General features: G+C 38.4%; 1 protein-coding gene across 5 annotated transcripts in view; it reads right to left on the reverse strand.

Annotated features, from left to right (window-relative positions):
• Nucleotides 1-12,897: 12,897 nt before the first annotated feature.
• Nucleotides 12,898-22,501, reverse strand: part of LOC143207609 (uncharacterized) — a 101,917-nt gene continuing 92,313 nt past the window's right edge. For all 5 annotated transcript variants that reach the window (XM_076421285.1, XM_076421286.1, XM_076421282.1 and 2 more), the window contains 3 exons: nucleotides 19,099-19,462; nucleotides 16,236-16,603; nucleotides 12,898-15,630 (listed from right to left, as the gene is read on the reverse strand). In XM_076421285.1, the coding sequence (XP_076277400.1) occupies nucleotides 14,693-15,630; nucleotides 16,236-16,603; nucleotides 19,099-19,462 (1,670 nt within the window). In that variant the 3' untranslated portion in view covers nucleotides 12,898-14,692. The remainder of the gene's footprint in view (nucleotides 15,631-16,235; nucleotides 16,604-19,098; nucleotides 19,463-22,501) is intronic.

Consider the following 22,501-nt stretch of genomic DNA (forward strand, 5'->3'; position numbering starts at 1 on the left):
TACTTTTTAGTCTTTTTTAAATGGAACGCAAGATATAGTAATACTGGTATGAAATAGTAAGATATAAGATATGGAAATACGCGAGATAGAATGACGAGATGACTCCGAGAGACGACGTCTCTTGATGGAGTCCGAAATTGTCCGAAATGGAACTGAATGAACGGAACACCACACTGACTGAGCTGCTTCGGTGCAAAATGGGTCAGTGGAGTGGGTATGAGTCGGAGTGGGAACGCGTAGTGGAGTAGGGAGCGCTGGCGCGCGGAGTGGGGATCGCTGAACGCGATCACGTACTACTGAGTGTCGAGCGACGAAGTGTGACTACTTAATATTAAAATTTTTTTCTCCTGAACGCACAGTTTTTTTAAAAATTTGTTTTTTTAATATTACATTGTCATCCAGTTCTGAACTATGTTTAGAGTTTCAAGTCTCTAGCTCATCGGCAAGTGGTTTAAAATTCGATTACAAGATTTGACGCATACAACAACAACGACAACGACAACTCGGCAAGCTAATATATGCGTGGTAAAATGTAGTATTTTTCTCAGGTACTATTAACACGAACCGTACCGAGCCCAAAATGTAACTGGCATACGTTGTTTTATAAAAATGATAAAGTTATGTCAGTTCAGATCTCAGGAAACAGAAGCCGTTTATCTTTTTAAAACTGTTTTGCTCAAAAATCATTGGAACAACTTTTGAAAACAGTACTTATTCAAATAATGTCTCTAGTAATCGTGTATTATTAATTTTAAGGGAAAACATATTCCGGTGAATTTTAAAAGAACTAGAGATACATTTTTAAAACGAAACAAGACGGATTTTATTCAGAGCTCTCGCAATTTTTATAACAATATGTGCTTCAAGGAAGAAATTTATTTAACCGGTGTACGCGGTTGTTCGTCATGTTACGGAATAATAGTCGTCGGATGTTTTATGCACCGATTAGAACGATCCATGCATTCATGATGTACTCGGATCTACGATCTTCAAAAACAACCATGTAGTAGACTGCAGTATGTACTTTCACTGCAGCTAAAATAGATCGCGTAATTCGGGTTGCATGTCTGCAGGCGCATTTGCATGTTTTTCGAAAGTCTCGCATTATTCATCTCCTGCGGCACTTCGGCGAAAAATAATTAATACAAGTTCATGTACCAATGGTACACGCAATACCAGAAATAATATTGTGATGTTTCAATGTTCTTGTAGAACGTAAGCTTTCGTTTTCACTTTATCTGAGTGGAACCGTTGAACGAATTAAAACTATGCCATTAGAAGCTGTAACTCGTTTTCCGTTTCCTAACAAAATTTTACAAATAAAAATTCTTTAATACTTTGTGAATTCGTGGAATACTCTATTTGTACAATACCATGGTACACTGAGAAACTTTCTAATTACCATAGTCGTTAAGGAAAACACGATTGTCTTATCAGCATATATTAATCAATGCAAATTAATCTAATTGTGAGCAGTCATTAGCTTCAAAAATCCATTGAAATGCAAAAATTATCCGAAACAATTCCTGTCAAGTTAATAAATGCAGTTACCGATTTAATCGTTATTTGTTGATTTATTAATCATTATTAGACTGCGGATCTTTATGCATCTATGGTATCTGGAAATTTGTAAAAAATGCTGGAGTGTGAAATTCGATAGCATTTGGTATGATTTTCATTTGTTCCAGATCTACAAAGGCTGCTACCACTGATAATAAGATTACAGTTAATTCCACTTTCTCAAAATTTGCCTACAAAAATTGAAAATTGCATAAATATCCGCAGTCTAATCATTGTTCAACATTAACTTCAATTCGAATTATTGATCTTACAATTAGTTGCGTCAAGAGAGGATTAGGCTCAAGACACTGAAGACGCATCTGTCAGCTTTGTAACTGATACTTAAAATTTGATTGCAATTCAATTCCGAATTTGTTCATATAATATTTACAAACTAAGGATTACGTTTAACAGTTGATGCATGGTCGAATGTACTATGAAATATTTTCTGCCCCAGAAATGTTTAACATCGCACGCTCTCAGGTGCGAAAGTTTGTCGTTATTAGTATAATCTCAGAATCAATGTTGCTATACCATTCTACGTTTAGCGTTATTACTATAATCTCTACAATAACTGTACTCTCGGTACTGTTACCACTAGTCCAGTATTTCCGCCGCGTCTATTGCCATGATTATCGAGTCTGCTGTTCGAATAATCCACAAAATCAAAGATCGCCCATCGACACCTCGTTATCATTCCATTTACGATCATAATCCCGATGCAATCATCCACCGATCAGTCCGCGAAACAGCTGAATAAATTCGCCGTGCTGGAAATATCGCGATAACAACGCGCCCATATGTGGAATCCTGTGAACTTACCTGTGCGTTTCGATGCGGAACAAGGAAGAACAGGTACGTACAATGTTACCTGTAATATTTCCAACGAATATCCACTGAGAAGGAGAATCTTTGCAAAGAACAAATTTGGAAATCTAATTGGAGATCTTATAGATCAAGAAATAGAAAGTAAACTGAATGTTATTTCTTCTCTTAATGATTTTAATAGAGGAGTAAATCATATAGTGACATCTTGAATTTTAAACATTTTTCAACAATTTTGAACTTCACCTACTCAGTGCGTTTCGATGCGGAACCAGGAAGAACAGGCACATACAATGTCACCTGCAATCTTTGCAACGAATGTCCACTAAGAAGGAGAATATTTGCAAAGAACAAATTCGGGAATGGCTTGTATTTATTAATGTAGTATAAGTTAGTATGAACTATTCGACACAGATGTCGCCCAAGAATAAAGGTGTTTTCCTCGCTTAAATCAACCAATGCCAAACACGTACAACTTTGAGGTTACCCCGAACGTGCAATACTTTAAAAGTTATTAATGTATTCTGTGTTGTTATTTTAGGTAAGTACTAAGTACAACAAATATTGATGTAGGTTTACATGAAATAAACCGTTTTTATTGTATTTCTTTTTAATTTATTAAGAAAAACACCAAGATGCACTTGCCCCGTAAATATTACTACACGGGGCAAGTGCGTACTATCACGGTGGTTTTTCCCATACGCTCTCCTTCTTTGCGTCGCATCGTTCATTATTTTTTCTATGATTTTCTATGATTCTATCATTGAAACAATTGGCTTTTAATAGCTAAAATATAATATACAGGGTGACAAGAAATAACGGAGTTAATCATTTCTTATTATAATTCTGTCAAATCGACGAATTTTGAAATACCAAATGATAACAACCATAACATGGACCTTTAGTATTCATACATTTAAGAAGTTTCGAAATGGCCACCCTTTGCGCCGATACAGAGGCTCAAACGTGTCTTGAAATTTTCGGCAATTGGCCGCAGCTCTTCTGGCGTCATTCGGTTCCACTCCTGGTACAGAGATTTTTTCAATGACTCCAAATTTTTATGGGGCCGAGCACAGACCCTGGCCTCCAAAATCGACCACACGCTGTAGTCCATCGGGTTGAGATTCGGTGAGTACGGCGGCCATTCCACAGATGAGATGAAACCTGGAAAATGGACTTTGCACCATTCCTGAGTCGTTTTCGCCCTGTGGGCCGGCGCGGAATCCTGCTGTAACGTCCATTCCGGATCGCCGAGGTGCTGTTGGGCCCACAGAAGTACAACGGCTTCGAGAATGTCCCGTCGATACATTTCTTGGTCGATTTTGACCCCTTGATCCACGAAAACCGTAGCAAATCCCATTTTCCAGGTTTCATCACATCTGCGGAATGGCCGCCGTACTCACCGGATCTCAACTCTATGAACTCCAGCGTTTGGTCGATTTTGGAGGCCAGGGTTTGTGCTCAAACCCATAATAGTTTCGAGTCGCTGAAAAAATCTCTGCGCCGGGTGTGGGACCGAATGGCGCCAGAAGTGCTGCGGCCCATAGCCGAAAATTTCAAAACACGTTTGAGCCTCTGAATACTAAAGGTCTATGTTATGGTTGTTATCATTTGGTTTTTCAAAATTCGTCGATTTGACGGAATTATAATAAGAAATGTTTAACTCCGTTATTTCTTGTCACCCTGTAAATATTCTTGATTCAATTTTGTCTAAATGTCTTGCAAGTACTGCATCGAGAGTTGTTCCTGATCTTGTTGTCCTGAAATTTTTCTTTTTTAAATGTGGTCGCATTACTTTCCGTACATACCCTGCAGATGTATTGTGCGTTGCAGTAAATGTCCAGTACACGTACAAAACATTGCGTAAGACTGGGTACTTACTGCCACAGGAGGTAAGGTGAACTGCCCTAAGTCTGGACAGTCCAAAAGTGATACCTGAATCTGGACAATTGAATTTTCATAGTAAAATCAGTAATGAAGAGATTAAATAATTATATTATATATTCTGAGGCCTCTCTCTCTCTCTCTCTCTCTCTCTCTCTCTCTCTCTCTTAGCTACAAGTAGGTGTGAATATTATTTCATTATAACATCAATTGAAATTTAAGAATAAATTCAAAGTTCATCTGAAAACAGTATACAAAATAGGCTATTTACATGCGAATCATGTGCATTTATAGTTCGAACTTTTGTTAGAAAAAAAGATATAATGCAAGCCCTTAGACAAAAAATAATTGTCACGCATAATAATGTTGATATTTTAAAATAAATTGGCAATCAAACTTAACGTGAATAATCATTATTAATCCAAATATTAGATATCCAAGATTAGGACTGTTTTCAAATATAAGTACTCCATACTGGGACGCGATGACAGTAGCTGTCCCACTCTAAGCTTATACGCAATGTGCTGACACCTGAAGCCGTACACGCGTTTGTGAATAAAATCAACGCATTGTTTGCAAATTATTTAACTAAATGTACGTATAAGTAGTCTTCTATTAGCTTGTATAACGTATGTAGAAATAGTGTTCCGGCTGTGACGTTAATAATACTTAATTTTTATGTCACAAATCTATCAGTATTAATACCTAACCTCACAAATTAATTATTCATGTGTCGATATAGTTCTTAAAAAAATGTTTTTCAGATTGTAAACTTGCTTTAAAAATTAAATTTGATAACGGCCATCACTAGAATCAAAACTTTTGATTCCAGTCGAAAAAAGTAATTAATAAGTATCATAAAAAAACAGATTAAACTAAGAGAAAGCCAAAAGTGTACATAAAATCTAAGGATATTATTAAAAATGACAGATTGAAGGAAAATAGAAGATTGAATAAAAATAAAAAATTGAAGAGAAATCAAGGATCTCATTCTGTTGAATCCATCGTACAAGTACAAGCTCTCAATACAGTGGGCCAGTTTAAGATTCCAAAAAGCACGCATTCTAGAATGAAAAATTTAAGTTCGGTGGATGCTAACAAAGGACCACCAACTGTACTGTCTAAGACAGAAGAAAGATCTTGAAAAAAGGAGCAAGAAAAAAGATTATAGAAGAAGAACATTTGTCAAAATAGCAGGAAAAAGAGAGATACAAAATTAAAAAAGAACAAGAACAAGAAATCAATAATAATTTACACGAAAGAAAAGAGACAATTACACAACACATTAAGGGTAGAATGTAATATACAATAATAATATATTCATATGTGCATCATATTAAAGATTTAATAAAGTTCGATGTTATAAATCAGGCATGGGCAAATTTTTGCTCGATCGGAGGCATTCTCAAGGAATACCCCCACTCCTCCCGGTCGCGCGTCTCGCTCCCCGTGGCGGCCATAGTGCTTGGAGCACTATAGTGTCTGTTACAGATTATATGTAAATTCAATTTGTCCCGATGTAGGGTTTCCTTCTGTCCAGGTACTAGCTTAGATTGGATTTAATATGTCCAACTATAGGTGTGAATTATTCTTGTTAATACAATTAAGATATTAACCTAAACAATGATTTTTTAATTTTAAATTACTATACAAACTCCGAGCTGTATGTTAAAACTCTTAAAACATTATGTTTGTTTATTTAAAGTGATATAATTTAAAATAGAAAAATATGTTGTCCAGGCATAGGGCACTTCACCTTACAGATACACAGTAATTTTAAACAATATTTTCATCGCGTTATGTGGGAGTCTACATCGTTTTCCTATGTTTTAGCTGATTTTTAGGTTTCATTCCCTTCCCTCGCCTGTCGAGATAAGGCTCCGTCGAGTTCGTAGAGCTAAGTGGTGGAGGGAGGGGTGGGAAGAGTGGGATCGTGGAAATTTCAGTGTAACAGATTTAGCAAATTTAAGCGAGCACTACTGTATTGTGCTGGTGTAGATGATCGTCGAGTCGAGAGAGCGGCATGGTATGGGTCTGGGATGTGGAAGTACCAAGAGAGTCCGAGGTTCGAGCCCGAGCGTGCTGTGTTCTCTCGTGTTCCTCGTGCTCCTCGTGCTGGTGGGACCTTGTTTCATGACCCACATAAAGCAAGGCCGTTAACACTACTCACGGGCCCGCGAACGTATGGGTGCGGGCCCCTACGAGCAGCTATACACGCCGCTCTATGGGACCCCACGTGCCCATTTCCCCTCTCCTCGATCGACAGGGGGCTCGACGTGCCCCTCCAGGACGCACGGCTACCTGCAAACACCGGAGCGTACCTGTGCGTTACCTTCGCACGCATACACCCGTACCACACACGAGACGGAGATGAAGATTCCTCTTGTCATTGTTGAGAGGTGAAGATCCATCAAAAAAAGACACCCGGCGACTCTAAAAATACACGGTCGACCGAAAACGTATTGACACACTCTGTGTTTCTGGTGTAATGGCACTTCAGAAAGTACCGGAGCGATCTTCATTTTGAAGAAGCTCGTTTGGACTTTATATGTATACTACTGCGCGAAAGAAAGAAGCGCCCGACCATATTTAATAGAAAAGCGTAAATCAAACGTATATCAAATAAGAACACAGTGAGTTTTGAAAAAGGATTCCGCTGTTTAATGGAATTGTTCTGAGGGTATATACTTTAAATTCAATAAATCAATCATTGCACAATACAATTTCTACGTAAAGAGATTGTTTGTCATGATATCTTATAATTATACTGGGTGCTTCTTTCAACTTATGAGTTTTTATAGTCAAACACAGAAACTGCGTGAACATTATTTCATAACAATTTTCCTTTTATAATATTCCCCCCAACGAGATGTTTTTACAATTTGTAATCTCGAATCTCTACAATTTACATTCGTATACAGGGTGAACCACGGACCGTGATCTGTAGAAATTACTCTGTTATTAACAGTCCGATCGAAAATGTTTTTATCAGATATAGCATGATTTCAATAATTCTTTGTCAACTCTTTTTTTCATGATTCTTTAGTCACCTTCAATTCTTTGGAAATATACCTATAATATTTTTTACGCCTAACTGTTAGAGGATTTCAAGACGAATTCGGTAAGTATCGTGACCTGACAGCGGATGTTTGTGCAAAATAAAAATTTGCGTTCTGAATCGCAGCAAATCGGAGCCAAATAGAAAATTTTCATTCTTAATGTGTTTAAAAGGTTTAAAATAATATAACAGTATTTTTAAATTCTTCTAATATTTTTACTATTTTAAATTACATCTACTCATTTTTGTCAAAAATGCTTACAATCCGCTGTTTAATCATAACATAAACAAATAGCTTTTTAAATATATATATATATATATATATATATATATATATATATATATATTTTGTTTCTCATCGTGATTGCTGTTCACACCGCAGCATTAGGGACAATCCTAACGATGTCTGTGACGCAGTAATGAGCTCCTCCTCCACTTTAATGCACGTAATGCTGAGGGCTTAATTTTTTTGTTAAAACGGCGAGGGAAATTTCTTTTTACATTTTCGTTGTATCGAAGTGGATATCTGAATAATAATAAAACGTTCCTCATCCTCATCAACTCTTCCGTCATGTTTTTAACCTTCGAGTCGGGGACCACTTTTATGCAAAATGACATACATACACATTTAATCATTTTCTCAAAAATGATTGATAGTTGAAAATAATGCAACAGTATATATATGCTTTTATGTTTTTAATTTATTCTTCCCGGTGTTAAACGCATAAAGTCAATTAACAAACTCACCGTCTTTCCCGAATTTCCCAAACATATTTTTCAAGCTACTTAACGAACCCACCGTCCACTATCCAACCAGTCGCAAACAAAAATAAGTGGAACGAAGGTATCGAAGAACCCGAGTTTCCATCGAACCGCCGCCAATTCGAAATTTATGGATCACGACGACAGCCGGCCGGTTCGAGGAACACTATACTAATTAATCGTCGCCGGAGGAAAGCTGAGGATGAATTGTCCTCGAAGTAGAATTGTGATGGAAGCCAGCTAGAAAGCTGTTTCTCTCGGTCCAGGTTGAACGTTCGAATCTCTCGAAAAGCATCTTCTTCGACCGTGGCAAAATGGCGTCCACCCCCGAAAAATCGCGTGTACATCTTCAACGAAACGACGACTACTTTCTCACGGTGTCCTCTCGAAGAAACGTAATTGATTTCTCTCGGACCACCGCATGGCGTCGGTGGAGAAAGATGTAATTTTCGGAGGACGGGGGTGGTCGGAGGTCGTCGAAGAGGAAATTAGTATTACGTTGGTGGGCAAACGAAGCGTCGAGGAATACGTAAACCGAAAGTTAAGAAAAGAGGGAGAGAAAAAAAAAACGTCGCGGTCCTGATTCTTGTCCGTGCACTTATGTGGCACTTAGAGGATGTGTGCGCTGAATGTGCATCCGCGTACGGATGTGTGCGTACCTGGACAAGTTAGTAGGTCAGGCAGACGTGAGTCAAGCGGCACATACGTTGTACATGTGCGCGCGTGCCTGTTTGTGTGTGTAGGCACGAACACGCCGAGCACATTATCATACCCGTGGAGAACTGTGACTCCAAACGAGGCTTCATCAGGTACCTTGATCTTGACTCGACGCAAGGTCCATTTCGCTGTCGTCGCACATTCAATATGGCATTGCTCCTATTCGGTTTCGCATTGTTCGCATCGGTGCCACGAAACGGGAGCTACGCGTAATAACCCGTAAATGGGAAAAGTTGTCGGCAACCGCGGCGAACTCTTTGATGCTGCGGAAACTGTTTCGCACGCGGAAATACACGATCGATTAGATGCCAAGCGAATTTTCCGAGCATTTTCTTTTTCAAGTGTCACTAATGGTTTTTCAAGTACGTACACTACTGCGCGAAAGAGAAAGAAGTCACCCGGTCATATTTAATAGAAAAGCGTAAAATATCAAACAAGAGCACAGTAAGTTTCGAAAAAGGATTCCGCTGTTTAATTGAATGATTATTGTTATATTTAATTGAATGTTTAATTGAGAATGTACTTTAAATGTAATAAATCAATCATTGTATACAATACAATTTTTATATAAATATATTCTTTGTAAATATATCTTATAATTGTACCGGGTGCTCTTTTCTTTTGCACAGTGGTGTTCGTCAATAATATCACATTATATTTTAAACTGAATTAATTCAATGTAATTTTTACGATATTGTGAAGAAATGGAACGTTCAATTCGCGACCTTTTGTTTCGCAATTTTTTTATTGTATTATTATAACCTCATTCAGTGACCATTCCTTTTCGACTGTATATCATTGGAAAGCTCTGAATTTTTCGATTGATTTGATGTAAAATACTCGTGCTTACAAAATATTTGTAAATGACTTTGTTTGAGAAAATGTGGAGGTCGCGAACTCAGTTGTAAACCTAATATATACTTGTTATTTAAAGATTATATGGAATTCATTTAGTATTAATATCCTTTTTCTTTGAATATCTCGAAACAAGAAATATAATATATCACTTTATTAAACCACTTACACGCTTATGGGCTCATAATATAATATTATGTGAGACTGTATGTATCCTTTAGAGCTTCTCTTTGCATTACATATGTTGCGTTTACGAGCTCGATTGTCCATTTAATAAAACAAAATAATATGTGTATACTAATATAGATGAAAGAAATAAAAATTGTCCAGTTGCGAGAGAATAACTCATTTTTGAGAATAAATAATTTTTGAATATTCGGAATAAAATATATTTTTCCATTAGCAAATTAGTATTTAAAGATCGTGTATTTTATTTGCGCGTCACTTATTATTCTCAGCAGATATCCTGCGATATCCCGCGATGATTTAAGGAAGAACCGTAGCTGCCATCTGACGGAAACGTTCTCTACTCACGGGGCCTCCGTGTATTGAGAAATAGTTTTTAGAAAATATGCACGTTTTTCAGAGAAATTTTCAAGCCAATTGTAGAATTTTCGTTCGTTTCGATGGCAATTAAAGGAACATCGCACTTTATGATAGGAGCATTTGGGTTTAAAAGAAAGACGAGAGAATATAAATACAATGACTATAAATGATGATAATATAAATTAAAGTATATAAAACTATTGCTATATACTTTCTTTAATGACATGAGTAGTAAACCAAAATTGATTTTGGTTACTTACAATTTCATAAATACTATTTACACTGTTCAAACATAGGTGCCTCATATTAAAAATGAAGTATATGTATAGAATATTCAGTTCTTGCTAATGACGGCTTGACACCGAAATCAAAGCCTAGACAGAAAAGCCCATAATATGCAAAGCCCGCACTAATCTTATGTCTGTGCACTAAGTCTGTGGATGCGACCAAAGGTACCCCATACGTATATTTATTTATATGGTCTAATATTTTCGTCGAGTTAGTTCCAAAATTTATCTCTATCGTTTCAGATCGGGAGACACGAAACCGCATATGTTGATTGGTCTACTTCTTACACCATGCCAGAGATACACCATGGATACACCCAGCATACGTGTAGGATAGGCATAGGATACAGTGTTTCAAGATGACGGAGTATCTAGTGCCCTCAAACAAGTCTCATTACAAAATCTACAATGAATAAATACATACTTATGTATGAATCTACAATGAATAAATAAAGACTATGTAATAAAAAAGCATATCTGCGTATATATTTGTTGAACCACCAATTTTTCCTGCACATCCGACTTCTCGTAGAATTACATTACTGATTTTCACAAAAACGTACGCCGGTACGAGTTCTATTACTAAATTCGTGTGCCACCTCCTTCGCTATCATATTCTCCTAATACAAACCTCAATTTTCGAAATTTTTGAAAATTTTCTGCCGTCTGGCTTGTCATTGAGTTGCACTACTGAATTTCGTGCCACCTCCTTCGATATCATGTTCTCCTAATACAAAACTCAATTTCGAGGAAAATTTTCGAAGATCTCGAAAATTTAGTTTTGTATTAGGAGAATATGATATCGAAAGAGGTAGCACGAAATTCAGTAGTGCAAATCAGCGACAAGCCAGGCGGCCGAAAATTTTTCGAAAACCTTAAAAATTAACTTTTGTATTAGGAGAATAGGATATCGAAGGAGGTGGCACGAAATTCAGTAGTACACCTCAATGGCAAGCCACGCAGTCAAAATTTCTTCGAAAATTCAGTAGTACAACTCAGCGACGAGCAAGACGGTCGAAAATTTTTCGAAAACCCCAAAAGTCGACTTTTCTATTAAGAAAATATGATATCGAAGGAGGTGGCACGAAATTCAGTAGTACACCTCAATGGCAAGCCACGCAGTCAAAATTTCTTCGAAAATTCAGTAGTACAACTCAGCGACAAGCCAGACGGCCGAAATTTTTCGAAAATCTCAAAAATTGACTTTTGTGTTAGGAGAATATGATATCAAAGGAAGTGGCACGAAATTCAGTAGTACATCTCAATGGCAAGTCAGGCAGTCAAAAATTTTCGAAAATTCGGTAGTACAACTCAGCGACAAGTCCGAAGTTCTATCCAAAATTTTCGAAGAGATGTTATTTCCAATTGTACTATCGAATACTGATGTATGTACAGGGTGGGGAAAGACGAACACGTTAACTGTAGTAACTAATATTCTTTATTTTTAATAAAAAAAAATTATAGTTACAGTTTTCATAAATATTTATACAGAATGAGATATGGGATTGATTTCCGTTTCTCCTCTAGGTACACATTAGCTTCATGGTATTGCGAATTCTCAACAGACTATAGCACTTTGTGCCCACATCCGTCATCTGGTAGACGATGTAATCTTGGAACAGGGAATGTTATCCGAAGCCGGGTCTATAAGTATAAGTCTACGGTCTACTCCTATATCTTGTCTGTGGTTTAAGAAAGAACCGTTGCTGCCATCTGAAGGGAACGTTTTCTACTAAAACGAATCCTGAAGAAACTCCGGAAGAGCTACGTGCACGGTACATTTGCATACATTCCTATGCAATGTAATCGATAATACTCTTCTTACGTCCAGTTTTTGCATGCCAGTGTAGATGATATCTGGAAGGTCAAAATTTAAATAAACGATTCGTAGCGCCGCTGAATGTATAGCTAACACAATGTTTCACGTAGGGAATGCTCATTTTCCAACAATGTATTTACACATATGAGATCTGAAAAACAATAAACCGCATTATTTCCATTAATAATTTCGACTCGTGAAGAAATAAGCTTTCAAATAAATGTATTTGAGTTATATTATTTTGAATCGAGAAGGTCCACTCTAAAAAGAAACAGTAACAAACTGAAATGAATATTTATCTTATACAGCTCGACGCATTTTTAACCCTTAGTACTCGAATGGCGATTCTGAGGCGCCACTGAAAAGTGCTACACCGTTACTAAAAACATTCTTCCCATTATACAATATTTTCGTATTTAATATAAATCATTAAAGATTTGAATACTGTAGGAATAAATTGTATCATTGCTTTCATCTGCACAAGAAAAGATCATGGAAATATTCTAGGTCAGAGGAAATGGTAGGAGTTAAGAGTGCAAAGGGTTGGGGGATTCCCTTGTTACAGCAAGAAAAATGTCGGTCGATATTTGTGATACATTTATTAGAAAATTCTCTAAATTCAAATATATTACACATGTGTTTTCAGAAACAGTTCACCCAAAATCTCTCGGAATATTATGTTCACGGAAGCTGAACGCCTCTCGATCGACAAACAAGGATGGCGACTCAGCCCTTCGTAAAAAGACGAACGCGGGGTTGATGGCCGCGGAGAAGTTCCTATTCTATCGATTGACCCGGATCCAAGCGAGGAGATGCACCTTGCAGAGTTGCAATTCGAGTTATCTGCCGGTTTTGCACGCGATCTGTAATTACCGGGCAACCTATAGCGGTATACAGGTCTTGTACGGTTGCGATTTCGTTACGTGGTTCGACAAGACTGCAAACACCATTTCCCAGTTGCTCTATCAATTTTTTAGACTCTCTCGTATACATCGTTCTACATACATTCTCACGTAACGTTTCTGCTCGCAGGATTCGATCCTGTTTCTGGAAAATATTGCGCACACATAGTCACTTTCTCTCCTATTCTTTTCTTCTCGTGCATCGGCATACATTAATTGTTGTAGAGTACGCACAGAATTAGTTATTCTCTCATGCGAGTTGCAAACATTCTCTCTGACCTCAACGATAAACGTCGCTCTGGAAATATTCAATCCACTGTAACTTCGTCAACGTTTTAACGGTTTCAGCATCATACAAATTTCTCGCTACATTTTCAAAATATCTATGGCACGTTCCTGTTTCAAAAAGACGTTACGTTTCAGCGTTTTTAAGAATAATTTCTATCCAAGTATATTTATAAATGTTGATGCCATTGAATCCTCGATGCCGAATTTCGGTGAGAAACATTCTCGACGCTCGCTCAACGTATTTACAAAATCTTCTTCGCCTAATTTGTGCGAATATTGCAGCAACCTTACGCAGAGACGTTCATTCGATTTCCCGTAATTTTAGTAGACCTAGATCGGTCTCTCCGAAAGTTCTCTAAACGGAAACACACACTCGATTCGCCTCCAGAAATTCACTTTCAGACGTCGTAGAAATCGGATGTCTTGCAACAGACAACTTCAGTCGTAATTAACTGGGACTCATGACAACCATAAGTCCGAATTAAATATATTTCCTCTCTCTCTCTCTCAATACTCTTATCAATTTGCGTTCGCAGCAGTTTTGTCAAACAGTTTGCAGAATATCCCAGGTTTTAATAACAGCAAAAAGATATTCGACAGTAATTCCTATTAATTCTGGCTATTAGCTTAGACACTGATTGTTTAATTACCACAAAATTGTTGGAAACAATTACAAGTAGCTCGTCGAACGAATAATATCATGACAACATCAAAATAATATCATAGAACATAATTTAGTTCAACACTGTATATAAGCAACAGTACTGTAAACGACTCCGGAAGTAAATCCTTCCGCAATTTTAAATACTATCGAGGTCTTTCAGCGTCCTTAAAATTCATTATCCTGGGATATCCCGAATATTCAAAAATCATTTAATCGTTAAACACTCGCCGGCCATATGCCAAAGTGTGAAACTTGTCTCACCACGTGCTATCTCTCTACACACCATAGTTCGTCTTCTAAACGCGTATATCGCACGCGAAACAACTAAAACAGTGCCAACAACATCTAATCAACGATTTCTCTAGCTCCTGTCGCCGACGGAGCACAACAAAATCCTCTATCGAACGGCCAACGAGCAACTCTAACGCTAATCAGTCCATCCGGTCCAGTTTCGCCGTTTCAAAGATCAGAAAAGGACATACTGTGTCGGAACTCTCGGGATTATGTTCATTCCCCGGGGAACGTTCACACAACGACACCGTGTTGAGCCAGCAGTTGCTTCCTCTGATGAAGACTGGGCGATTCCGCGTCGATCTCGATGGTCTTCACGCCATCGAAGGACTTGGAGGTCTTCAGGTTGTTCAGAGCCTTTAGACAGCTGTTCGTGGTCATCTCCAGGGACTTGGAGCTCTTCAGGGAAGCGTTCGCTAGCTTCTTGATGGTCTCCGAGATAGGACACTTGATGAAATCGGCTCGTTCTCTCTCCTTCTCCTTGACTCTCTCTTCGACCGGTACAGGGTCCTTCGGCTCAGGCTCTTCTTTCGTTTTCTTCTCCTCCTTCGACTCTTTGGGATCGCCGAGCTTCGTCTGACTCTCTTGAACAGCCTTCGACCTCCTACACACGTCCGATGACTCAGACTGTCCTTGACACGCTTCCACGCGACCATTGTTCGACTCTTCCTCCTCTTTGCGGTCGTCCTGACCCAGAAGACACTTCGGCGGTGCCTCCACGTAACCGCTCTCATCGCTGTCCACTTCTTCGTCTAGAGAATCCAAGGTCAGAAATGGGGACTCGTCGTTTTGAAGAAGCTCGTGGTTCATTCTGCCCGGGTACGTCTCCATCACTCGTCTTTCCCTATCCTGGGGATTCTCGATCCTACGCAGGATCTCGCCCCTGGGCCTGTAGTCGACCACGTCGTCGAAATCCTCGACGTCTTCGAAGTCGAACACGTGGGAGTTCGGGTCCTCCATCGACTCGTCCTCCATCGACTCGTCCTCCTCGGATTGGGCTGCGAACCTCTTCCGGTTCGTCTGCGCACTCCGCAGGTGGAAACGCGGGCTTCCCGCGCAGGTCATGAAGTTTGGGGAACCTTCCGAATTCCTTCGAGGCCCCGGACCCATTCGGACCACGTCGTCCGAAAACATCACTCGTCTCTCTGCCCTGTCTCTTTGCTCTGGCTCACCTGTTCGAAAACGCACAGATTAGAATCGGTGTCGTCAGTGTTTCGCTACGAATGACCATATAAAAAAAATATTTTTAAATAACAAACATTATCAGATACTCTCTGAAATCACCCATTTTACATATGAGAACATTGTCTGACCAAAGTCTCGCGATTGTTGAGAAATAGAGTTCGTAAAGGACTCTCTTCGCGGTCTACTGATTAAACGTAACCTCTCAATTCATTTTTCACGCCTCGAAAAAGACGTCTTCAAGACGTCGCGTGCTGTTTGGGAGTAGCCACGATTAATAATTGGATTTTATATTGATTTTGAAAAAATTTTGAAAAAAGTCTAGAATATAGAATTCGATAGAATGTTGTGCAGTTTTTATTTATTCCAGAGCTACGAAGACTACTACCACTGAAAATAAGATTCTACGTGATTCTACTTTCTCTTAAAATTTGCCTAGAAAGATTGAAAGTTGCACAAACATCCGCAGTCTAACCGTAATTTTCAATTATTAATCGGATTACGTTTTGCCCGACTCTGGTCTGAGGATGCAAGAATTTAAACGAGTTTGGCAGAATGAATTTACGGAATTTTGAGAAATGAGGAAGCTAATGACCTGCAGTATGATTATCCTCCGGTCCAGGAGCCCTCTCCTCGCTGGTAGCAGTGCTAGCAGTTTCGCAACCGCTCGAGATACTTCCATTCTCATCGGACGATTCGCGATTTAGAGCATCGAGAAGTCGAGCGATCCTCCAACTGTCTTGATCCTGCCAGCTGCGAGCAACAGTTTCCAGAGTCCTCAGCTCCTCTAGAATCCTCTGCTGTTCGACTTCCTCGGCAACAATGTCCTCTTCGATCGCAGATAATTTCGGTGCGCTTTTCGATCTTTCCAAGGGCGGTCGGTAATTTTGTCCACCCGTGCTTAGAAGTAGCTTCCGCCGCGGTAACGATGGGTTCTCGTACAGAGCGTTTGCTAGCGACAATCTGCGGAAGAAAATGCGTATAACAATTATATTATGGTTTACTCTGGCATGTAGCAATTGATTTATTTAATCTAAAATCTCCGATTTATTTAATTATAAAGATTCCGATAGTGCCGTCGCCATACACGCGAGCACGAAATTATAAATATGTCCGACCTCGGTGATGACACACGCCAAACTCAATTTGCATAGGTTAATCGAATTGTTTTTCCTCTCCGAACTAACCCTTTTAAGTCAAAACTCTATCGAACAACGACTTAATGAAATTTCGAAGCGTTTGATGGCAAGATGCCCGTCATTTTAGCGGAAGCTTCGACGCTAAACTTCGTTTACGTTGCTACTCTTGCATTTATACGAACGGTCCATTAAACTGAATGAGGAGCAAACAAATATGTGTGTGTATAAGTATATTTCACTGTTCGACAATGAATTTTACCGTCAATTTGTCCCGACCTCCGCACCGAGCACGCCCAATTTTTGACAACGGAATTACCATAGCGTTCTCGGTTGCCAAGGAATTGTTATATATTGTCAGAGATCACAGTCACTAGGGTTTTTTACTGACGGTGTGTAGCGATGTTCGACGAGTTACGGTGCACAGTGGGAACTTTCGACCAAACTCGATTCAAAATCAAAGAACTTTCCATAGAAATAAGGTAGAGTGATGACATTTTTTAAAAATTGAAGCTGAAACTTTGTAGAATATGGGAAAAATAGGGAGATTATGGTCCCATTAACCTTAATGTTAACCGTGTACAGGAGGATAATTGGACAAAAGAATCTGTCTGCGTACAGTGATTCCCATTAATATTCGGACTATACGATTTAAACTTTTTTGAGAAGTTAAAGCAATTAGTTTACTACATGTTGTGAAAAGAAATTTTTCGAAAAATTGCAATTGGCCGGAATTGTATAAAAAATACTAAAAGTTGCATTTTACATCTTTTTAATCTGGACCTATAACGAAAATTTAAAAAATTCGTTTTGCAGATTTGTTTTCCAAAACTTTTGGTCATGCTGTGTAGAAAACCAATTGTTCTAACTTCCGAAAAACTTTTAAATCGTATGGTCAAATATCAAAAGAAGTGTCGTCTTTTTAAGAGTGTCCGAACATTAGTGGGAGTCGCTGTATTTGTGAAATTTTATTAATTTTTAAAAGATAAGTAAACAATACTTCAAAAAATTTGGAACGCATTACAGATAGTATCTCTAAAAAATTTTTGGAAATTTGGGAATCAGATTCTCTCTGGGAATCAGAGAGGAGGTTAAATTCTAATGAAACACACATTCCCTAAACGAGCTTTCAGCTTCTCGTATGCCACTTCAACTTTCGAACTGGGTTTACCACACACATAATAAAGTTCTCTATGTCACGTCGACATAATTTTCCATAAACAGTCGCGTTTCAAACTTTCGTTCGAGTATAATGAGACACTTCAAGAGATAAAGCGGAGGAATCTTAAAATACAGAAGGGTCCGAGAATTTCGGAACTCAGAGTAGACAGCGACAGTGAATAATGAAGTCGTAGAGAAAGTTGGTTTGTTTTCCATTTATCTTCGAGAACTATTCAACTTGGACATTCAGGACGAGTATACAGTAGAAACGCAGCGACGATATATTCAGAAAAATTGATTGTCCCCTTATTGACTCGCTGAATTCTTCGGAACATTGAATCAAACGACGATCAACACACGACCTGAATCGCGACTCGATCGTGCACTCTGTGATCTATGGACATGACCCAAATTGTCTGTTTGAAAAGAGATCTCTCTCACTCTTTCTCTCTCGCTGTAACTCGTGTTTACCAGTCAGTAGAAAAACAATCGCTTTCCTCGTTGTCGCATTAATGAAATTTACTGTGCACGCTCTCCTCGGGTAGAAATCGTGTTTGGGAGATTCACTTGAAACGCGTTCTGTGAGATGAGAGGTATTCGCGACGGATTTATTATCGGACGATGTCAATTGATGATTAATGGTCGCTTGACGACAGATACGGTTCTAAGAAGAACTCAATCTACAATATCGATTATTTTATAAAGTATAGATGTGATACACGACAATCAATTAGTTTCATTGAAACAATTCTTCATTGATTCTTTCATTAAACTGATTATTATTTCCGACAAAAATGCTCGAACTTCCTATTGTTTGTTAAAAATGCAAATAACAAAATTAGGAACCATTTGTTCCCGAAGAAAAATGGCACCGTCCGGCATACCGTTCCTAAAAAGTTAATAGATAGTGACTCGCGTAGTTTCTGATGTCGCCGATCCAAAAAAAGAAAAAAAATAAATCCCATCGACTAGCTCTTCTGTTCTCGTTTTTGCCACGTGTGATTGGTGTAGAGAGCAAAGATAAAGGGAAAGAGAGAAAAATAAAGACAGAGAAGTGGCGGTAGCCGGCGGCGGCACGGCACAGTGTCCCGAGCAAAAGGGTGAAAAGAGCAAATAACCAAAGACAATTTCCCGGAATGGATTCATGATCGATATCCTTACCTAGCATTTTGCCTGGAGACCTTGTCCCGTCGGAATTCCAGGAGCGCCTGCTGTAGCCTGGCGTTTAAGGTCGAGGCCAGCCTCCTGGCGGTGGACTCCTTGCTGCAGAGGGCGGCATGGCACCTGAGCTCGGGCCTCAACCTGCGCCCCTCGTGCCTGTAGACCCAGACAAAGAGGCGCGGGTGGGAAGCAGGTGCTGTACAATAGGTGACTCTGTGCGCCCAGTACTCCGTCAGACCGTGGTCCTTCGTCGTCGCGGTCAAACCACCGTTCGTGACCGTCAACCTCATCGACACGTCCGGCCTGTTGCTGGTAACGTAATTGCGCCATAAGGTCGACACCGGTTTCTCCACGCAGCCCTCGCCTGCAATTTCAATCAGACGTTCCTTCTCAATCTAGCTACCAACGACTATTGTCTCGATTCCATCCACCTCATCATTCAACCAGACGCTACGAATATCAGGTGCTACCAAAACGGTGTTGAATTACAATTGAATTACTTTCACGAATTCTAATTGCAAAGTAACTCAATTATATTGTATTCGATTATTTCGTGATTCGAAATTCAGTCACTTCGTTCTATGAAATTACAATGTAATTTGTAATTCTGGTATCTTATTCATGCAATTACGATGAAATTTGTTATTCTAGTCTCTTATTCAATGAAATTACAATGCAATTTGTAATTCTGGTCTCTTATTCAAGGAAATTAAACGTAAAGTGCATCCACGTGAAAAATGAGGTCATAGGAAGTTAGGACGTATTATAACATATTATTTTTTCCTCTATCAGTTTTTTCTAGTTTTACTTCAAAAAGAGCAGTAGCTTGTCTCAGTTCCCAGAATCACCCTGTACAATTCATAATTACACTGTACTTCGTAATTGTATTTGTAATAATTAGACAGCGGATCTTTATGCAAAATAAACATTTTCCACCTGGACTGCAACAAACTGGAGTGAAATAGAAATTTTTTTTCTTTCCCCTAGATTGTTCGATGGATTGAAAATAACATAACAGCTTCTCTAAATTTTTCTAATATTTTTACTCTTTTAAATTACACCTAATAATTTTTGTCGTACATGCATCAAATCCGCAGTCTAGTAATAGTTCATAATTTGCTCACAATTGTGAAAAAGATATATGAAATGCAAATTTCTTCATCTTCACATCTCAATCAACAGTCAAGGAAAAAAATGACAAAGTTTAGGGTGTTACCTTAAACGAGAGGTTAACGTCTTAAAATTTTTTGGGGATTACCTTTGAACCTAAATGCATTGTTTTCAAGAACATGAAAATTGGATGAGACTTCGTTCGAAGGCTAAAAGATCGAGAAGATCGTAATGGCTCCTAAGCAGTGATTAGGTTCTTCCCGTTTATATTGTGCTGACCACGCTCTAGTACGTAGCGAATGCATAAAATCCGGAATCTAATCATAATTGCATGTACATATGCGTTACCGTATTACGCGTACTCGATCATTGTAATTGTTTTTCGCGCTAAGAGTAATGTCTTAATGTTGTAGACACTCTGTTACCTATTCCAAAGGTAATAATCATGCTACTGTTATACCGGGCCATTAGTATTCAATGCCGCCGTTGCACTATTATTTAGGATAGCATCAGCGAGTAACCGTAATCGAGACATAACGTATCTCTTCTATACATATACATACACGTGTACACGAGTTTCGCCGCTCGTTTCCGCGTACAATTACACGCGGTACAATTGCTCTCGGTATATAATAGCTATTACTTGTATTACAGAGGTGGACACAAAATGGTTCCCCGTCAGGGTTAACGCCGAGACAAGAATTATGCCAGCGTAAATCTGAACAATCCTTTGCGGGCCGTCATGCAAAATAAAAATCCTTCACGATTATTTTACATTAGATCGCGGTTACTTTATATTACTTCATACAAAATAATGAGATCATTTATTCCGATTCTGCCTAAATTTTATTACAATTTCCGAAGTAATAAGTTTAGTGAACAGTTCCCCAAATACACTCCGGGACAAAAAGGTAGCACATCATCTATTTTTTTCTCATTTGGTATTCTGATATTCTGACGTGCCTGTATGTGTAATGTACTGAATATCATCGACAATATTCACTTCAACAGAATTCTAGAATTGAAAACGTAAATATTGTGTTCCGCAAGTGGGACAAAAGGATAGCACATGTAGTAAATCTACGCTTTCCAGTTACACTGAAGTTCGCGAATTGCGAACATCAACCTCGGAACATAGTCAATGAAGTCCATGATATTATCTGGTGTTGTATATTTGTTTAAAAACCACGCTTATATTAAAATGCACCAAAAAGGAGAAAATAATTTTTTTAGACATATTAGTGACTATGAATAAAAGCGTGGAGCGGTAAACTATATTGACGTAATCTTCGGTATTTATAGTCACTAATGTCTAAAAAGATTATTTTCTCTTTTTTAGTGACTTTTAATATAAGCGTGGTTTTTAAAAAGTTTTTTTATATGTTTTTTTATTCTCTACTTTTTAGTCTTTTTTAAATGGAACGCAAGATATAGTACAGGTATTTTGCAAGAATGTGTAAAAACAAAACCTTGGTTGTAATGTTAAATAAATAAATATCACGTTAATTTTAAGGTGTGCCATTTTTCTTGTCCCGGAGTGTAGACCTCCAAAATTGCACCCCACCGAAATGACGGATCTCGTAGTTCTATTATTATTCCTTCATCATAACGTGGAAGTATGATTAACATATAAGATCGACTTTTGAAATGAATTCAGTAGTTCAGGAAAAATCGAAAACAATTAGCAATTATGGCAGAAACAGTACCGACGTTAACGTACTAATTACATACTTCGTCGTCGATCTAATAGCGCTTGCAACTGTCTTAACGCGAATAATGCATGAAGGCATGTTTTATCTCGTTTATTTAAAAAAAAAAGTGAACTAATTTTAGGAAAAAAATGCTGCTTCGATCACGACGGAGATCTTGCTCGAGTAAACACGCGCAGTAGTTCTTTGCACATCATTGTAAAACGCAGTTGTCTTTTTTTTTATAGCCTAAACAGCTAATTTTGTAGAATTCAGTGTTAGGGTACTTTTCAGCAATGTTCCTGCAACTGAAATGCAGCGGTTTGTTTACATTTAAAGGAATTTCTGTGCATTCGAGAGTTGCGCTGATCGTTGATTTACGATCAACAGAAGAACACGATTCAATTATTCATACACTTTTTTTTGATCGCACGTCATCACTGTCACTCGGAAGTGGACAGTCAACAAATCTTCTAAACGCCGAACAAGTGGCAAAGTCTGCGACACATTTCAATAAAAAAAATATGGGTCGCGCCATATTTTTCTATTTACTGCAAGGCCAATTGAAGTTTCAAAGTTCTCGTGTGGCGCGAGGATCATTAAGA

Source organism: Lasioglossum baleicum, chromosome 3, assembly GCF_051020765.1.
Source record: "Lasioglossum baleicum chromosome 3, iyLasBale1, whole genome shotgun sequence".
Classification (NCBI taxonomy): Eukaryota; Metazoa; Arthropoda; class Insecta; order Hymenoptera; family Halictidae; genus Lasioglossum; species Lasioglossum baleicum.